Source organism: Crocodylus porosus, unplaced genomic scaffold, assembly GCF_001723895.1.
Source record: "Crocodylus porosus isolate Cpor-Errol unplaced genomic scaffold, CroPor_comp1, whole genome shotgun sequence".
In the NCBI taxonomy this organism is placed as follows: domain Eukaryota; kingdom Metazoa; phylum Chordata; order Crocodylia; family Crocodylidae; genus Crocodylus; species Crocodylus porosus.
In genome coordinates, this window is record NW_017728906.1 from 164,735,253 (window position 1) to 164,756,255 (window position 21,003).

Consider the following 21,003-nt stretch of genomic DNA (forward strand, 5'->3'; position numbering starts at 1 on the left):
GCTGGAAGCTTATGCCCTCTGGCAACAAGCAGAAATCTTCATGTCCACCTACAGCAGTTTGTCTGGAGACTAGATATGAAGCCTAGCAACAGAGGGCGAGGAGCATGGTCCATTGGTGGAGGACAGGCCAGGCCTTCTCAAGGTGGGAAGGATTGAGACCACCGCCACCATGGGCAACTAGTGCCTCCCAAGTCTGGGGGGGTACCAGAGGGGCACAACTGGAGGGGGAATCCCCAGTGGCCAGACAGCAACCGGGGGGAGGCAGAGGATCCCCCAGGTGCCAGCACTTCCACATGCAGCACCGTGGCAGCAGAACTTCTGCTGCTGGCACTTCCGCCATTGACATCCTGCTGATTTCGGGGTGGGGGGGGGAGCACAAGCACTCTCTGTGCCCCCCTAGCAGCCAAAGCACTTGCTGTGATGGGGGGCTCCAGTGCTCTCGGGGGGGGACACATGCCACCCCATGCCCTCCCAGGTGTCACCTATGACTACCACCAAGAAGAAGCAATGGGTGGTGGTAGCTGGAGACTCCCTTCTGTAGGGGACAGAGGGATCCATCTATTGACCTGACTTCTTGTCTCAGGAAGTCTGCTGCTTGCCCGGAGCCCTGATCCAAGATGTCACAGAGGGATTACTGAGACTCATCCAGTCCTCTAACTACTTCCCCATGCTGCACATCCATGTGGGCATCAATGATACTACCAGGGGAGACCCTGAGAAAATCAAAAGTGACTACAGGGCACTGGGTGACAGGGTGAAGGGGACGAGGCTGACCTCAGGTGGTATTTTCTTCACTCCCTCCAGTCAAGGGAAAGGGCCTGGGCAGAAGGGGATGCATGCTGCAAATTAATGCCTGGCTGCACAGGTGGTATTACCAGCAGGGCTTTGGCTTCTTTGAATACAGGATGCTGTTCCAAAAGGAAGGATTGCTAGGAAGAGGTGGGATCCACCTGACGAAGAGGGGGAGTCATCTACTCAGACAGGCTTGGTAACCTAGTGAGGAGGGCTTTAAACTAAAAGCTGGTTCGCTGGGGGATGGAGACCAAAGCCCTGAGATAAGTGGGGAAAGTGGGTGACCTGAAGGAAGAGCAAGCAGGAGGGGGCAAAAGGGCAGGTGTTTTCATTCTTCCAGGCCAATCGACTAGTTACCTCAGGTGCCTGTAGATGAATGCATGGAGCCTGAGAAACATGCAGGAAGAATTGGAAGTTTTTGCACAGTCATGGAACTATGATGTGATTAGAACAACAGAGACTTGGTGGGAGCTTGCATGACTGGAGCATTGTCATGGATGGGTACAAATTGTTCAGGAAGGACAGGCAGAGGAGAAGAGCTGCACTTATGTAAAAGAGCCATATGATTGCTCAAAGCTCCAGTATGAAATTGGAGATAGGCCTGTTGAAAGTCTCTGGGTTATGGTCAGAAGAGAGAGCAACAAGTGTGATGTCGTGGTGGGTGTCTCCTATAGACCACCAGACCAGGAGGAAGTGGTGGATGAGGCTTTTTTCAAACAGCTAATGGAAGCTTCCCGATCATAGGCCCTTGTTCTTGTGTGGGATTTCAATCACCCTGACATCTGCTGGCAGGGCAATACAACAATACACAAGCAATCCAGAAGTTTTTGGAAAGTATTGAGGACAACTTCCTGGTGCAAGTGCTGGAGTAGCCAACTAAGGGCCACGCTCTTCTTGATCTGCTAATTACAAACCGGGGAAACCAGGTGGGCAGTGGGAGTGTGGAGCTCAGGTGGACAGGATGTGGGTGAGATGGATGGTAGGGAGTGTGTGGACCCCACACACACTGCCCCCCATGGTGCACAGCCTCTGCCGATGGCAGCAGCAGGCAGTGGAAACTTGGCGCACTTGTGGCTAGTGCAGATTCTGCCACCAACAGTGCACAGCTCCAGCCAGTGCTGCACATGGAGGTGAGGAGAGCAGCCTGGCTGACCCAATTCTATCGCATAGGGCTACCCACAGTGTGCATTCAACTTGCACTCATGAGATACCAGCGGAAGCTTGGCATGATGGAGCTGGCTGGCTTCACCAGTCCCTGCCGGGCAGGTCCCAGGACTCCCCCAGAAGTGAAGGGTAGCCCCAGGTACTGCTTCCCCATGGAGCCCTGGGACCTGCATGTCAGGGAATGGCAAAGGCAGCCAGCTCCATCATGCGAGGCTTCCCCTGGTGGTGTGGGAGTGCAGGAGCTGCATGTGCACTGCAGAAAGCCCTGCGCAATAGAGGCAGGCTGACTGGGCTGCACTCCTCGCCCCCACGTGCAGCACTGGTCAGAGCTGCATGTCACCCGTGGCAGCGCCTGTGCTGGACACAAGTGCCCCAAGTGCCTCTGCCTGTTGCTGCTGTCACTGGCAGGGACTGTGCACCATGGGGTGAATGTGAGGGGGGTGCCACTCCCCCCAAGCCTCCCTCACACCACACAAACTCCCCACACCCACACCTTGTCCCCACAACCTCCCCACACATACACCCCCCAACATCCCCCATTGCCCCCTAACACACATCCACACCCTCTCACAACCCCACCATGCCCCTCACACCCTACCATATACACCCCGCCATCTCCAACCACACCGCACACACCCCCACACACAATATAGAGTAAGACTTTATTTCTGAGCTATTATGCAATCATATCTATATACACTATGCAAACACAAATCATGGCAAAAATATTTTTTGTAATAAGATTGAAATATGTTATAGTAGATGTTTGACTTTTAGTATATGATTTGGTTATTTTCTGGTTCCAAGATGACAACCCTTCCCTCCCAAAAGGAGTATTTCGGGGGGGGGGGGCAAGGGAAGGGACTCTGGGTGGTCAAGGGTTAGGGGCAAGGCTTCCTGTCTCAAGATGGCGACCAGGTAGCGGAGCTCCTGTCAAGGGGCGGAGCTACACTTGCAGCCCTCGACAGCTCACCAAAACTCATTAAGCAGCCCTCCAACTGAAATAATTGCCCGCCCCTGAGCTAGACTGTTCTGAGGAGGGACTTGGTGGACATTTTTAAGTATGTAAAGGGTGAATATTGGGAGCTGGGAGAAAAACTGTTCACTAGGGCACCCCAGGGGAGGACGAAGAACAATGGCCATAAACTGTTAGAGGATGGTTTCAGGCTGGATGCAAGGAAGAACTTCTTTATAGTAACTATGACCAGAATCTGGAATAGACTTCCAAAGGAGGTGGTGCAGTTCCCAACCTTGGAAGTGTTCAAAAGGAGATTGGACAGACACCTTCCTAGGATCATTTGATCTCAGCAGTATTCCTACCCAGAGCAGGGGGGTTGGACTCAATGATCTTTCGAGGTCCCTGCCAGTGCTTAATTTCTATGATTCACATGATTCTAAGATTTAGTTATGATAGATGACAGAACAAGGAGCAACAGTCTCAAGTTGCAGCAAAGGAAGTTAGGTTAGATATTTACAAAGAATTTTCTCACTAGGAGGGTAGTAAAACACTGGAACCCAGAGAGATTGTGGACTCTCCATCCTTGGAGGTTTTTAAGACCTGGCTAGACAGAGCCTTGGGTGGGATGATCTAGTTGGGGATGGTCCTGCTCTGAGCAGGAGGTTGGACTAGATGACCTCCTGAGGTCTCTTCCAACCCTAATTTTCTACAATTCTATGACACTTATTACCTGCTAGTCAGAGCTCTCAGCTTCCTGCTGCAGTGAATATTTAATTATTAATACCAAGTAGAATAGCTTTGAAAGTGAAGACTGAGAAAAAAAAAAATCCGCAGATCCTCAAGATCCCACAGTGGTGAGGAACTCCTTGCTAGAGATCAATATGTTCGACAAGACAGAATTTTGTGTTCTGGGGGTTTTTTTAAACCTAAAAAATTGCACAGAAAAATACTACACTATAAACACTATGCAAAAAATACTGAAGTTGAAAGTCAAATACTTTCAATCTATGAGATGCCTGAATGAAGCATCCTTGTGCAACTCTACTTCGGGTACTTTGTGCATACCTGTTAATGATACAGCCTCTAAACACACAATCACAACACCTCTGTCCCATTCAGTGCAGTATGGATCTACTCTAAGCATGAATTAAGATCCTGTGGTGCAGGAGACTGTGTCCTGTAGGAACCTTGCCTTACATGTTCAGTAGCTGGAAGGTCAGTAGCGAATGAGGTGGGAGAAGAGAAAGGTGGGACTCAGAGCTACAGCAAATGATTGCTCCATGGAGAATGGGATTCTGCCCCTGCCACTGTCACAGAGCTACTATGTGTGGCTAGGTAAGTCACTTCAACCAAGCTTCTCACAGGTGATTGCAAATGATGTATTCTTTATTTTCTCTCTGTTCAGTATGAAGCATCTGCTAGAACTGCTGAGCTCTCATAGCTGGAGCTGAAGCCTGTGGGAGTTGCTTTGAAAACACACTGTGCTACATTATTTAAACCAGGTCCTGGCTTCAAAAGGTGGCACCGTGACTATGTGAACAGTTTAAGCAATTTTGGTCTTAATCATCTCTCAGTGCCTCAGTTCCCCAACTGCAAAATGGGAATAACAGCACTTTCTCACCTGATAGGGGGTTTATTCAGAAAGCACTTACAAGCTAGATTGAAGGCAACAGAAAAAGCTCAGGAGGAAATGGATAATTTTCTATTTTGTGCAGAATATGCTATGTGTCTGATAAACAGGCCCAGGGCCATTTGCTGAAAAAGGAAGAGAAAAAAGGCCTACTGTGTAACTAAATGCCTATTCACTGACTGACGCAGAAGTGCTAAGGAAAAATAGAACATTACCACTAAATAATAACTGTACCATACATGCAAGCAGGCCAAACCAAAACCTTAATCCTGGCATTCCCTACCTTTGGAGTGCTTAACCTACAATTGTAAAGTCTTTTTGACACGTTTTTTGACGCAACTATATACCTATGTGAAAAAGGAAACTACTAGGCCTGTGCAAAGTGGCTAGTATTTGCTTCAGATTTGGATTCGGCCAATTTGGGGGACAGTGATTCGATTCAGTGATTCAAATCATTGTCCTGAATCGATTCGGCCAAATCTGATTTGGAGATTCAGCCGCCGCCAAATCGGCTGAATCTCTGAATCAAACAGGCCCCATCCCCTGCCTGCTCTCCCAGCCCATCAATGGCTGCCCCACCCAGCCCCAGCTCCCGGCTCTTTGGGGAAAAAAAAGTTCTGCACTCACCGACTGTTGCCAGGATTCAGCCACCGAATTGGGCCGAATCTCCTCCGAATCAAATCAGCACCCGAAGCTTTGCACGGCCACAGAAACTACCATGTGGGAGAGAGCTGGCTGGAGGAAGGGACACTGGGTGGGTAGAGCAGGGATACAGAAATACCCCATACTTTTGGGTTGAGTAGGTGCAGTAGTGTAGGAACATAGCTGGATGCCTGGGGTACAGGGGCAGCGGTGACTTCCGGTTGCCATTAAATCCTGATTGTGATCATTTGGCTGCTGGCAGCAGCTGTTTGGGTTTTTTTTGCTATCCCTCCCCACAAGTTGGAGCCTAGGGCAGTTGACCTGTATATATTTTAGCAGAAACACCTCTGCTCTAAATCTGATGGGGGCACTTGAGTATATTTTGTTTCATTTTTGTTCACATAAGGAATTCCCTTTCAGAAATTCACTTTGGGATACTCTCCTCTAGATGGTGCTGCTGCCACTTTTAACAGAAAGCCTGCAGCACTCACAAACCCCTTTAAGACAAAGTTTGGAACTGGACCAGGAACTTCACTGACTATTGGGCTGATGAGGTGGCCCAGGTAAGCAGTGACCAAAGTCTCCTAGGCTGTTTATATTGTGTTTTATAAAATACCTTTATGATGTCATTCGGTTCATAGCAGTCATTTGTTTCCTTCACAAAATACGCCATGACAAGCTGAGGTCGGTGTTGGTCATAATTGGAACATGAAACATTCAACACAATTCCCTTGTAGCTAAATTTGGAACTTACAAGAGTCAATATGAGTTATGTATGCGTGTTCCATGGCAGAAGCTGGCCTTTGCAAATTAATCTGCTAATAATGAATGAATTACTTAAACAGAGATGTCCATAGGCATTGTAATGACTGCCCTGCATGACTAAGTAATGGCCTACTCCTGAACAACTGTTTTCATTTTTGTTTGTCCTCATATTGAGTTGTCACTAAATAAGTCTATCTATGTTTCTCCATAATGTGGTAGCAGACTGGGTTAACTGAAGTTTGATGGGTAAGCATGGCTACAAACTGTTAAAGGACTTCATACTTATTAGTTTACAACTGTTATTAATGTTCTTGTTTTTAAAATGCATTCAGTGGAGGCAGAGAAAAGGGCATTTTTTTTGATGCAATTCACTAGCAGTATAGAGTCTCTCAAAAAAGGCTATCAAAATCTTACTAAATATTAAATTTAAAAAAGTTTCAAGCAACTTTAAGGTTGCAAGATGAAGCACCTAAAAATCAAGAAATGCCAGAGTTAAGGCTGCCAGTGTGGCCAGGTGAGCATATCCTGCATTTGCAGGGTGATACTCTCTTTCTCAATTAACGAAATGTCTTGTTGGCACATAGGGCACACCTATAGATATGCCCCCTGCTAATCAGAATGCATTGGAGTAGACTCAATTAATCAAGTCTACTGGTGCATTCTAATTTGAACATGTCAGTAGCCTTGGCATCATGTGTATTCAGTGTCCCCATGTTTCCAAATGGTGGTGGGGGTGCTTTAACTACAGCTCTAATTAAAATACATCCCCTCCACCCCAAACCACATGTAAAGATGCCCATAGGAACTGAGCTCAAACCTGAGTAAGGGCCAGAACAGCCCATAGCTGTTTATATAAAGGGTGTGAAAAGCTTCATCAGTCCCTTTCCATGGCTGAAAAGCTGATCACAACAGCCATTTCCATGAACAGGAATGCTCATTCCCTCAGTGAGACAACTGGCCTAGACTCCAACTAGGAAAAGGGGAATAGGGCTAGTTCTGCTTTCTTGGTTTTCAGAACTGGGGCTATAATTAAGACAGATGGCTGGGGGGCATTCGTATTGTGCCACTAGAGGTGAAATTCCTGGATAAATGCAAGAGTAACCAAAGCAAAAGCATTTGCTAAGATTTTCATTAATCAAGAATGAAAGTGGGGGGTTTGGATACAGTCATAGTTCTGACCATAAATGATGCTGACTAGCAATCTGGTGGCATTATTCCCATGACCCACCAGGCAGCTTCTGGGAAACCAAATTCTGAAACATAAAGGAATGAACGGGAGTGTGTGGCAGGAAGCCACCTCTGTTTCTCCCCAAAAACTCTGCTCTGTGACAATTTGGTTAGGATGGGCTCTGCAGAGGGTACACACCTTATCCTATCTCTTTAGGTAACCTGAGCTAGATACATTCCTGAGAGAGGGGGAAACCTGCTCCCTCTGCCTACGTGACTGGCATCACACACCTGGGTGAGGGGTTTGGGCTCCCTGGGGAGCTAAAAAATGCCAGTCTGCCCAAGAACTAGTGATGCATTTCAAATTGGTTGGCTGACATACAACAGGTGCTGGCCTCCATTGGACCAGGTAAATGAGGTCATAAGGGCTATATAAGTTAAGGACTGCCTAGAAGGACGAGGTGGCAGCCATGAGGAAGAGATAGAGAAGACCTGAACCATCTGAAACTTGCTCTCTCTGTCAAAACCCATGATCAAGGAACTGCCTGCCTCCAGAGGGAATCTCCACCTGCCTCTCGATGATACTTGTGAGTAAGCTACCTGAGATCTAACTAGATATATAGCTTGCAGTAATTCAGATGCATCATCAAAGGCTACCCAGCCATGCCAGTTTGCTCTACGGGATTTCTCTGATATTGCTCTACCCTGTACCCTATTGCAACCCTGCCCCTTGTAACCAATAAAGTTTTCCTTTGTACCTAGTGTGAGAGACTTATTGGGTGTGGGTCTAGATTATGCCTTGGGGTCCCCTTGGTTCAGCTGACTAAGAGAGACCACTACTTGTGCTTCTGACTGAGAGAAGCACCCCCAAGTGCTTGAAGTGAGTCAAGTACCTCGAGGTCTACTAGACCTGTGTTTCCCAGGGTACACAGAGCCAGAATAAAGCCCAGCCCTGGGTGGTGGCAGTTTCTACCCCAGGCTAGTGGGTGTGCTCCAGGAAGGGGGTCGGCCAGACGTGAGGCACCCCCAGGGAGGCACTTGAAGCCTGGAAGTTGGTTGGGTGCAGTGAGGTGGGTGGCTTAACGCAGGAACACCCCCTACTAGCCCACCACAAAGGGCACCACCCATTGTGGAGCCTGTGGCTTAATCTGACTCAATGCGAGACTAAGAGGCAGGGCCAATTCTCTGTCCTCACTGTCTACTATCTTGGAGGGTGAGGCGCCTCCTTGCTTCCTTACACATGATGTTTCTTGGTGCTCCCCTCTGTTCCAACCCTAAACAGGGCTGCATGCAAATCACTCCAGCTAGCTCTAACTGCAGTAGTTGGACAGATACTATCACTAAACAGTCCCAACTTTACCAAATACAAACCCGCTTGAATGATGGTTGCACAAAGGAGCCCTTCCTAAGGTTTATCAGTGGAAAATGGAAGAAGTGGGAGTGGAAGTTTGGAGGAAGTTCCCATTCCCATGCACATTTGGATGTCATTTTGGCTGGGAATAGAGCAATGGAACTTTTATAAGTAGCAGATCTTTTATAAGATCTAGGGTTTTGCCCCCAAAATGAGAGATTTTTTCCTGCCCCCAGGTGTAGGTGAAAGCATCTTGGTAGACCTATGAGAAATGAGAACATTTTTAAAAGTGTATAAAACACTGCTCCTTATATGCACATTTCAGACCTGATCAAGTTCCTAGTTCCCAACTGTTATTTCCTGCATACTTTTTAAAAATTGAATTACATTATGTTGAGAAAACAACTCTCTGTGTGGTACATTTTTTGCATAACATATGGAAACCAAAACATACTAATAATCAGGGTCTGTGCAACTGTCAGCAGAAACATTTCCATTGACTTCAATGGATAAGGCCCGCTGTGAGCTGAGCCAGACATGGCTGCATATGCAGAGCATGGAATTCCCAAATATTCAACACTTGAACAAATCAAAATGCAAATTCTCTGGAACAAGGCCACGTCTTCTTCCTTAATGAAGACTATTTCTGTGCCAGATTTCAATTTAACTCAAACCTCAGCCATGTTGCCTACAGGCCTCTTTGAAACAAACACGGTCACAAGATTTTTTTTGTTTGTTTTCTTTCTTTTTTCTTTCCAATGGAAAACAAAGTAAATTGCTATCATGCTTCCCTCACTCAAAATCAGCAGACATGACTTTGCTCAAACTTTTAGATGCAGCAAGGGAAGAAGCAGCTGCATTATTTCACCTTAGGACAGACACTCAGCACAGAAACTCACCAAGGATCACATTTTCAAGGGTTGCCAAGGGACTTAGGAACCTGAGCTCCAGTGAAAGTCACTAAGTCTTAAAAGCCAACATGCAGCACCAAATGTGTAATATTGTCTGCTCCTAAAGCAGAAACAAACTCACAATTGTGAATGTTACACAAGGGCTGAATCAGGTGCACTAGACATTTCTGTTTACTTTGCCCCACAGAATGCATACCCACAACTGGGAGTAGTACAAAACCCATACAGCTGGTGAATTCAGCCTGATATGCCAGAATCATGACCCAGAGCACGTGTTTTTTGAGGCAAGTAATAGCTAAAATCTTTTAGAGCCCCAGGACAGCTGGTTACCTTAAGAAAATCTTTCTAGGTTTAGTAAATAGACACTTCTGATGACTGGAAGTATTCTCCACCTATTCTTTGTTCCTCCTCTAAGGAATGCTGCAAATAGTGAGGTAGCTGCAAATAGTGAGGTAACATTATTCATTGTTCTAAGAAAGTGGTACCCAATATTTTGGGAAGATGAGTGGTGCAGGGCTGGCCTGCATGCTGGATCAGGCCCCATGCTGCCTCTGCCTGCCCTGCACAACTGCATCAGGCCCTGCACAGCTTTGGCTGGCCCCCACACACCAGAATTGGGCCTTGGGGTCCTGCACTGCCCCCATGTGCCAGGATTTGGTTCTGAGGTCCTGCACTCCTCCGTCCTCACTCCCACATGACCCCGCATGTCAGAATCAAGCCCGGAAGCCCTGTGCGCTGCCCTCACCCTAGCCTCTTATAGCCTTGGCTGGCCCCCCACAGGCTGGGATCAGGCCCTGCACTGCCTGGCACACAGGGCCACACTATCCAGCCTGCAGGGCTCCCCACAGGTCCAGAAATTTGGCAGCAGGGGAGCAGTGCCACCACTCCTCCACTGCCAAACTTTTGGCTCGTGGGGACTGGAGCCTTGTGGGTCAGATGGCAGTACACTGGGAGTTGGATGTAGCCTGTGGGCTAGGGGGTGGGCACCTCCATTCTAACGGAATTGGCAGTTTTGTAAGACTGACCACTGTAATTTGGATGACAAGTCTGGGTTACCCAACCCTTTGGTGAATAGGAAATGGACAAGTACAGTAGAAAAAATACATTTTTCCTTTATCTGTCAGCTTTTAACAGGTTAAATGCATTAATTCTTTTTGCCTTTGTAAATGTCAGTCTTGTCCATCCCAGCTCTAATGTAGAGATGCCAGGGCTTTTTGCTTCTGAGGCTCTTTCTTCCTAAATTCCTTGTCTGCCTATGTCCTTAAACCAACACGGCTACCACCACCACCCCTAAATTCACTACACACTCATCACAGGCCTCAGTTACCTCACTCTTCTGCTACCTCCATTTTCTGATCTTTGTATGTCAACTACATTGTAACTAATTATAACCTCCTTGTCATGGTAACTGTTACAATGAAATTATATGCTTGGTTCCCAAAAACAGGGAAACAAGAATGAAGAAATAGCATCATTCTTATTGTCATCATCATTACTAATAAGCAGCAGCTCAGGTCAATGACTAGTGTTCAGGGCTAGGATTAGGTACTGTAATAAATGCTTTCTAGTGGTAGCTTGCATACAGTAGTCTTACCTTCCTAAAGAAATACTGTGTTGTTATGGCAAAGATGTCAAACCCACGACTGGCTCTTTTCAGTTCCTCGTGAATGCAGCTTAATTGCTTGGACTGCTCATCACACTTTTCCTTCAGCCGCTGGACAAATTGCCGTTCAGCCTCTCGAGTCTGCAGATCTGGTTTGGAGGAAATTCCATTTTTTGGAGTTGTTGGCCTCTGTTTGGGATGGCCTACAAGGAAAAAGTCAAAAATCCCCAAAACACAGTAATCAGTCAGTGTATATGCATGGATGCAACTTTTTCACACTTTTAAGGATCCTGGAACTCATCTCTCACTATTATCTGCCTGCAATAATCTGCAGTATTCACATAAGCTTTCTAATGCATTTACTTACAAAAACCCCTAAGAACATGATCCTGCAAGAAGCTGAAGTCCAGTACTTTGAAGTTACTGAAGTACCTTACTCTCTCTGATTTCAGTGGGAGAAAGGCACCTCAGTACCTTTAAGCAGGGGGGTCAAACTTATTGGACTCCGCAGCCTGGATGAGTAATGTAAGGTGGATACACTGGATGAATGCCATGTGGCCAGTTCCACTGGCCCGATCAGGCTTACAGACACTCCCTCCATCTCTCCCCCACATGCTGGATCAGCGCTTGGCCCAGCTGGTCTGGGACTGCACTCATAGTGGCACTTCCTCCAGCCAGTCTGGGTCTGGTACCCATGCTGCATGCAGTGCTCCATCCCTGAGTGGCCGGGAGGGGTGCATGTGCAGAACACATCTCAGACCAGCCGGAGTAAGTGCCACGTGTGGCACACATCCTGGACTGGCCAGAGCAGGCACCACATGAAATGTGCATCCCCAGCCAATCCAGGCCCACTATATGCTGCCCATGGATCGACTCCAGACCCAAGGGCAGCACCAGGGGCTAGAAGATAAGGCTCCATAGACCATATCAGGCCTACAGGCTGTATCTTTGACACCCCTGATTTTGAAGATCTGGGCCTAACTATCCTATGTGGTGAGAAGTGACCTGGGATCCCCCTGCATTACTGAGACTTGAGGTCACTGAGCACCTTGAAGGAGGGGCTAGTGTGCAGCAGGCCTGGATCCTATGGTCTTCCTGTCATTAGCAAACCTTTGTGCAAAGTGTATTTCATGCCCTTTCCCTTTCTGTGCAATTCAAAATAGGCACAAAACCTTGTTCTGTCAAGCAAATGTCATATTCTTATTGGGAAAAAAAATGTGTAACTGTCACATGTGTCTGCCCACTTGTGTAAGTGCTTTGTGAAAACAAATTTCAAGTTGCCATTTCTATGCTGTGGTAACGTACAGGCCACAGGGAGGCATTTTCTGAATTCTGATCCAGAACCTATGAAGGCTAGAAAAGTGGGGGAACAGGAAGATATTCTCCTTTTAGCAGAATGAGTACAAGGGGCAAGGACTGCAGCAGGCTAAGGACAGGAATTAAGATAGCAAAACTTGGTTGTACAGCAAAAATGCTTTTGTTCATGTCAGAGGGCTTTAGAAGTGACTTGATTCCTGCCTCAACTCTGAACCTGGAATTTCCATCTGTGCAACACTTTTGATAGCTATAGATTTTCACACATGTCAGTGAGGAAGTACTATGAAGAAAGCTGGCTTACACAGGCACTTGAATTTGAGATGCATAACCTTTATTATTGGTGATGACGTGAGAAAAAGAGAGAATCCACTCTGGCTAGCAAGTGCCATAATGAGACTGTAGGGAAGACAGTTGGAATCACTGAAACATAAGCAGTACAGAACTCCAGAATATGCTATTTTTATAGAATTATTTTTTAGAGTAGAACTTAAAACTCCTGTGCATATTTTCATCTCTAGAAGTTATACTTAACTTTCTACTGAGTGAATCACTGACTCGCTCACCCACCCTTTGAGTAACAAGTTATGGCTAAGGCCTACCCACAGATCAATATAAAAAGCATCTACTTGAAAATCTAGAGCTTAAATTTCACCATCACTTCCCTTGTATCTGGAGGTGGCTTTTATCATCATGCAGCTTACCAACCCCCCTGTTGCTGCCACTATGGAAATTGCTATAGGAGATAGCCACAGTGACAGCAATCCCCGATCATACAATGAATTGTGCGGTAGTGGTAAGGGTGACAGCATCACTAGCTTTATTATACATATCATGGGTGCAGGCATGGTTTGGGTCTTATAACAACAGAGTTGCATTTTGCTGTACTGGTCCAATCTCGCATGGCAGACTGTTCCCAACATTGCCCCTCCTGACTGCTTATACAGAAATGTATCTGTGTCACTCCCCAAAGGGGGTCACTGGGGGTGTGAGGTGACACTTCCTGATAACAAATGCAGCAGAAATAACTGTTTTCCAATATGATGCAGGTATTTCAGTCCCATGGCACTGTTGTTTAAATTACAGTTTAATGAAGTCAAGACATTAACTGCCATAAGACAAAGCCAAAAGTTGCAATGTATGGAGTTAAAATCCTCACAGTCCAAGGCTTTAGTGTAATGATGTTCAATCTGTAGTCTGTGGAGTTCCCCATGGGTCTAGAAATTTGGGAATAGAGAATTAAATTGCCAGGGTTACCTTGAACAACTCTGGTGGCAATTAATGCTGCCCTTGTTCGCTGCCAAATTTCCAGACCTGTGGGGATCCCCAGTAGTGTAACTGGCAGAGGGTGACCAGGCAGCAGCCCTAGATACTACTCTTGGAGGGAGACGAGGGGTGCAAAATTAGCCATGGCCACAGCAGCAGCTGATTGCACAGCTGCCATTGGCATGGTGGCAGTTGACACCATCCCATGCATCAAGGTTGCACTGTTTTGCCTCTGGAAAACCCTGCAGGACATGGTCAGAGTGCATGGCCAGTCCACATAGAACATGGGGCCAGTCCACAGCCCAATTCAGAGCATGGGGTCATCCTGTAGTGTGACTCAGCATACAGGATTGGTTTGCAGGTTCGATCCAGTGTGCAGGGTCAGTCTATGGACTGGCCTCGTGCTGGGTCTGGCCATGGATCTGCCCTGAGTGCTAGCCAGATCCAGCCATAGAGTAGCCTTGCACCACTTACTGGCCCGTGGGACCAGTTGGGTTGGGCCCCATAGCTATAGTGCAACCCAGGTGCTGATTTAAGACCTGTTTACACTACAACTTTAAAACTCTGCTGTGAGTGGGTTGAAGGCTTGTTACCAGTTATCATGCAGATGCAGTTTTACAGGGCATGTGTTGACCTGATCCTCTCTGAGCTCTGCATGACTTTTCTGTCTAAACTGCCAGTCGTGCTGGAGCCTCTTTATATGCTTTCTCTGTAAGTGATGTTCATGTTACAAATCCAATTCTAACACTTAGCTAGAATATCCTGTTTTCCTTAGTGTTGTTACTCTGTTACGCTTTAAAAACAAGAAAAGTTGATGTTCAAGTGTTTGCCTGAGGAAATCACTTTGGCCTTGTAAGTTCTTTTGGAAGGTTGCTCTGGAAACGCCTTGTGTTCAATTGCACAACCCACTGCTTGAATTTTGAAGCCTTCTTGCTTTCCTCTTCATCTCTGATCTCTTCATATTTTTTTCAGTCTGCCACCATAGCATGCTGGAACACTTCATGCTCATGTACTCTGAAATTGTCTGTGGCTAACTGAACTGTTCTTGCCACTGGCCCCAAAACTTTAGCCTGGGGGCTTTTGTCAGAAAGAGGGAGAAAGGAAAAGATGCCTTATTAATATGTGCTTGTGCAGAGGATAGCCTTTTGACTGCATATCAAACACAAGTGTGTGTGCGTGTGTGTGTGTGTGTGTGTGTGTGTGTGTGTGTGTGTATGTACTTACACATTACACTTAGACCATACTACTTTTGCGCAATGCTAAGTGTTGTTAAATTTAGGATGTTCTGTGAGCAGTCACACATTAAAAGTTAATGTCATTTCTTGCCTGCGCATCTCTGACTTCCCACTAGAGGGCTGGTAAGCAGTGGGGTGCCCAGATGCCAGGGCACCTGGGCTCTACCACTGTTCTTCAGGGGGACGGGGCTGTAAGCAGTGCATCCTGGGATGCCAAAGGACTGCAAAGTGCTTGTTTTATCTCCATGGAGTACACTAAGACAAGCCAGGTAGCACAGCTCAGAGTTAACCCTTGCCTGAAGTGATGTACCTCTGATGCTCAGAGGGCACTTGGCATTAGTTAACAAGCTTTAATGTGTGGATGTTTGCATTTTAAGTGTCCGTAGTATGATCTCAGTGTAACATGTAAATTAACCCTGGTGAAAGGAATAGTTCAAAAGGGGTGCATTTACACAAGACACTTTACTGAGGAGCTGACTAATTAGCTCCAGAGTAAGCATCACTGTTTATATGTGCAGCGCTATTAGGCCACAATAAACTAATTAACTATGCTGTAGGATAGAACTGTCCTACAGTGGCGTAGTTATGTGCGGTGAACTGTACAGGTAGATGGTGATGGGGCTGGCTGGGGCTTGAGGGTCTTCAATACTGGGGCTGTCTGCCAGCTAGCCCCACACTGTAGTACCCTCGTGTCCCAGTCAGCCCTTCCACAGCACATTAAGCCAGGTCAGAGCAGCCCTGGTCTGGCAGGCTGACTCCTGTGGCCCCTTGCCAACCGGGGCTGCTCCACCCAAGCTCCAAGTGCTGCAGTCCTGGGCGCATGTTCAAACACTGCACCTGGGAGCAATAAACTGCAGTGCAAACTGCTACATATTAATTGCACATGTAGATGCACCTGAGGTGTGTGTGTTTTGAATCTGCATTTACACTGACCCCATGAAATGTAAGAAAAAAATTGGAAATTTGTCTCCAACTAGCTCTCACCAAAAAATGTGACAGAATAATCTGTAATCTTGTAGCTCTATTATACTGAAAACACAGCCTAATCACAAGGGATTAAGTAGCTTTTTTCATATATTTATGCAGAACCCTGAACTGATGTGATAGATGTGTGAGTGCACATTTTATACTACTGTCAAAAAAGAACAAGCAGAATTTTAACACAAAGCCTCATGAGCATTAAATCACAGGGAATTGTCTAATCTCATTCTGGCAGTGTGGCAAGAGAAAATACTTGTAATTTTTGCAAGATAGCCAAGCAGCACACCAGTGTCATTACACAGCATTTATTTACTTTGAAAAGCACAGAAAAGTGGAGTGTGATTTTAAACCAGTTCATAAATGGCCTTTTCTGTTACTCTGACATTTTTCCACTGGCAATTATTTGCAGATGTGATTTAGACACTGAAGACGTTTTGGTCTTTGATCTGAGTGTGCAACCAGATTCTTTGATTTCCAAATGACTTAACCTGTGCCTCCAAAAACCTGCAAGTACAAACCAGTATTCACAGTGATCAATGTCCACAGCTTGTAGTAGCAAAGATAGATACCAGGATTGAAGAATTAAATTTTCAGAATTAAATTCATCATGATGTAACACTTAAATACTGTGGTGATGAATGCTCCAGAAAACCCTCTGACATTTAAGGGGATGACCACTCATCAGTCATGCCCAACCACAATGCTCATTACTTTATACTCATTTCAGCTGCCATTGTCTCTAGTCTCTCTGGTGCTTTATATCCATCGAGCACATAACATAATGGAGTTCCTTTCCTGATTGGGAATTTCAAGCTATCACAATATATACATTATTACTACTAACAATCTGTCTTTCTGCTACAAAAATGTTCTTTTGCTTAGGCAGCAAGGTGATGGAGCAATGGGAAAACAGAGATATAGGGGAAAAATAACGTTGAAATCAGGCAAGATTTAATTAAAACAAAAATTTGTCTGACTTTTGTTTTATAGCTTTCTGGATTCCCCTTGCCTTGTAACATTTGAAGCGCACATATTTATGCCGTCCTTGTCAGTATAATAAGCTGTCCTTGTAAATTACACTGTGATATTTTCCTCAGGGATAAAGCTCAGCTTTTCATTTGGGTCTGAAAAGCAGCTCAGTAAGCTTATTCTGCCCATTGAAGTTTCTGTTTTGCTGCTCTGCATATGATGCAAAATACACGAATGATACCGGAGAATGAATGTTCCTACATTCCTTATGTCAGTCAAAACAGGAGTGTTGGGAGGAAACAGGGCCATGCCCCACAGTACTGAAATCAAAAAGCCATTACCTTGAAATGCCTCCCACGTATTTTTCTAATCAACAGTTTGACAGAAAATAATGTAACAAATTGTTTTGACTATGTAATACCATCCATAGGCTTCAGATGGGATGTGCAAAATTAATTATTTACCTCCAATTCCAAGGAAAAAGGTGAAGAAAGCATTTTGTGGAGCTTGATGATATGAAAACTGGAGGGGGATGTAGCACAATGAAAAGCACTTCAGTAACACCTGACAGAGGGTGCATCGACATGTGTAATTAACGCAACATGATAAACTCCAGAGTCTGAGTGAACTGCTTCCAGGCACAGCATCTACATGTGCACCCAGAACAGCAGCAGGTTGAACCAGGGAGGAGCAAGCCCCTGGCTGGCTAGGCAAACTGAATGTAATTTACACCCCTGGTCACTGTCTACATGTGCATATCAGTGCAGTAAAGTAGCCCGCCATAAAACAGTACTTCCCACAACAGTACTATCCTATAACTGAGTTAACTTGTTTACTACACCTTAATACTGGAGCACATGTAGACTGTGATGCTTTCCTGCAGAGCTAATTAGTCAACTCTGCAGTAAAGTGCATGTGTAGATTCACCCAGAGAGATACAGGCCCCAAACCTACAGCATGATCCAGGTAGCTGGGCCCTTGTTCTCTCTCCAGAGCAAACCAGGGATCAGATTAAAACACTTGGGCTATTGTGACCTCTGAGTCATGCCCATTTGCTAAAAGAAAACAGATAAACCCTGACAGCATATTAGAAGAGGGGTCATCTAACAAGCAAATAACAACTCTGAGGGCTGGACATGAACTGATAGTAAAAGGAGAACTACTTGGGTTACTCTAGGAGTAACAGCAGTTCCACAGCACATTATCTAATGAGGCTAAGGATAGACATCACACATAAACTGGTTTAAGTGATCAGAAACTGATTTAAACCTGTAACAGAAGTTCAGTGCACATAAGCCAGTTTGAAAATGGCTGAAACCGGTTTGAGATAAACCTGGTTGAATTTAGTATCAGACTTAACTGATTTGGATCAAAATGGTTTATACAATGTCTGTCCCAGAGCCCTTCCTGCTTTAAATTAAATCAGAGTCCCCCAGAATCTGAGATGCTTTGCTGGGTTGGGCTCTGCTCTCTGCTCCAGCCCTGCAGGGCTGGCCCCTCCCTTCTGCTCCCTGGCTGCAGCTCTGGCAGAGGCTGCAGACACAGCAGGGTGTGCCTGGCTTCCTCCACTCCCTGTTCAAGCAGGGATTCCCCCCTCCCTTCTGCCTTACACAGATACCTCTCAACCTTAGCTAGCATACCAAATGCTGTCTATGGTCCATGCTGTGGTAGACAGGACAAAGGCAGACATGACTGTGTCAGCTTAGGGCTTTTGGGAGCTAATCAACAGGTAGCTCCACTACTTGGAAAAACTGTTTAAGAAGAGCTTGAATTAATGGAGAGAGGCTGTTCTTAATTAGCTGATAAACACTGAGTTAGGGGTGATGAACCCTGTGTTATCAAGTCCCTGCTGGGGGTAGTGGGGGGAACCTGTCCGTAATCAGAGCTTCTTGCTGGGGCTTGGCCATGTCAGCTCAGCACTGTGGAAGGGAAACGAGGGCTGCTCTAGCACCCCTGGGGTTTTAGCCTGAGCCACTGCAGGCACGTGCCTGCACTTTGTCAGTCCAGGTGGTCCGTATGGCCACAAACCAGTTTAGCTTAGCCAAGTTAGACTAACCTGTGATGAATCAGGTTTTCTGAATGTCTGTCCCTAGCCTGAGTGAAGGTTTTGTGAAGGTTTCAGAGTACTGCTGTCATATAAAGAAAATTCATCTTCAATATACATTTCCTTTATCTTTTTTTTTTTTTTTAAAGAACACAAAGGACTATTGTCCAGTAAAACTTGAGGTATAAATTTAATTTTTTTTTAAGCTCAAATTGTCCAAAGTGCTGGTGATTTTAAGGTGCCTGAATTTCAAGGGGCTCACTCCAAAAAGTCTTAAAGGAGTCTAATGGTCACAGAGCAAGTATTTGTCCTTTTATGAAAATTAGAGCCCTTTAAGTTAGCTTGGGGTGGGACAGGGTGGAAGTGAGTAGGAATTAAGGTACTAACACTCATTATAACATTTGGAAATGTAATTCTTTATAAAACTGACCAAGCTGAAGTCATACTTTTACAGATTATTCCTTTGTCCCATTTTAATTCTAACTGAAACAATTGTTCTTTAACCACCTTTTCCTGTAGCATGCTGGTACACTAGCAATCAACTTGTGTTTAAGTTGGAGTCTCCTTGATATAAAATTGAGGGAGCTGCTGGCCTTGTATTAGCTGTGAAGATACCTTTCCTTTGGAACTCCCTTCATGACCTCACTTGGTTCAAAATACCCTGAATACAATGCTCTTCAGGGGGACACTGTTAAACTTATTTTTTACCTTAGCATCTGAAGAAGGGAAAGAATTTTCATTTGCTTGATTTTGTTGGCTGCAGTGTCACAAGGGGTGAAACTGCTCAAGTTTAGTTAGAATGAAGGTAATCTTGAAGTGTGTATTTTAGTGGCATTACTGATGCTGAGGATGAAAGGATAGAGGCCCAGAATGTTTTATAATTTAAAATGAATAAATAAATGATCTCTCACTTCCATGTTTCAGGGCTGTTGGTTGTAACTGTGTTCATCTAAGGACATACAACAGCAGACTCTCCCTATGCCTGAAAGCTTGCAAAGAACAATTTTTCCAACTATTTAGTTGGTCTAATGAAACTTAGGTAAATTAATTTCAAAGTTTAACCTGAAAAATGGGGAGGGGGGGATTAATCAAAGGGTCTGATCCAAGCTAACAGAAATGAATGGAACAATACTCACTGATTTCAATGGTTTCAGTGATCTCCATGATATATTATTATCGTTGTTGTTTAGATTTACATCCTACCTCATCCAAAAGGGCTCAGGGCAAACAGACCAGATTAATAGAAGTGTGTAAGCACCTATCTGTATCTTTAGGCACATATATGCTTTGGTAATTTTGGTCCAAAGAATGCAAGTAGCAAAGAGGCACTTTGGATTTTTTTTTTTAATTATCTGTGAAGAACTAAAGTGTTATTGATAACATCAGTAAATAAACATGTTTGTTTGCAATCGTAATTTGTCAGTTGACAGTGCCCTGATAGTTGTCTAAAGCCTATTGCTACAGATAGACTCTTTTCCAATTATCTATAGAAATAACCTAGAAAATGTAAAGCTTTTTTCACAATAAAGACCTTAGATATCAAGTGATCTGTTATTACTGTGGGCGACTGTTACATGGTTTCTCTGTCACTGCATTTGTTTTCTGTTCATAAAAAAAAAAAACTTAATAGCTTTTTTAAAGTAACGACTTTGTAGCCTTAGACATTTTTTAACATCAAATGAACCTTTGTTTTGGAAGGAAGATGGTTGCTCTTTTGTAGACTATTCACTTTATGCATGGCTATGCGGAAGCCTGCTATTCTCATTCTTGGATTAATGAAGCTTGAACACAATCAGTTCTTGTTTACCAATAGTAGAGCTCAGATTTGGTTTATTAACAAGAGATGCAAATTTCACAAGTTTAAATCTTTGCTAGAACAATGATCTCTAGTTTTATAAATACCTGGTGAATGGAGCTTGGTGGCTGATGCTGCTAATCGTTTTGGGGATGAAACAGTGGATCTGTTAGCATCTTGATCTTTTTGAACTTCTTTCTTCAAACCTGCTAAAAAATAGACATCCACTAATAGGTTATTTGTAATTATTCTGTAACTGTTTTATTTTTTTTTTCTTCTGTATAACTGCCGCGCGGCACTCTCACATTTATGTAACCTTGAAGTCTTAACTAGTAAGCTAAATGAGCGCTTCGTATTTTTCTCTGTTGGCATTAAGCTACACATGCGCATTTTGTAGATTTTATTTCTTATCTAGA

At 44.9% G+C, this 21,003-nt stretch overlaps 1 protein-coding gene across 2 annotated transcripts in view; it reads right to left on the minus strand.

Moving 5' to 3' along the window:
- MTUS2 (microtubule associated tumor suppressor candidate 2) overlaps window positions 1–21,003 on the minus strand; it is a 323,047-nt gene that overhangs the window by 91,592 nt on the left and 210,452 nt on the right. Inside the window, exons 5-6 of one of the 2 annotated variants that reach the window (XM_019530126.1) lie at window positions 20,695–20,793; window positions 10,975–11,186 (exon numbers count right to left, since the gene is read on the minus strand). In XM_019530126.1, coding sequence (XP_019385671.1) covers window positions 10,975–11,186; window positions 20,695–20,793 — 311 coding nt within the window. Of the gene's footprint in view, window positions 1–10,974; window positions 11,187–20,694; window positions 20,797–21,003 lie in introns of both variants that reach the window. The other variant, XM_019530125.1, reaches the window with a different exon arrangement.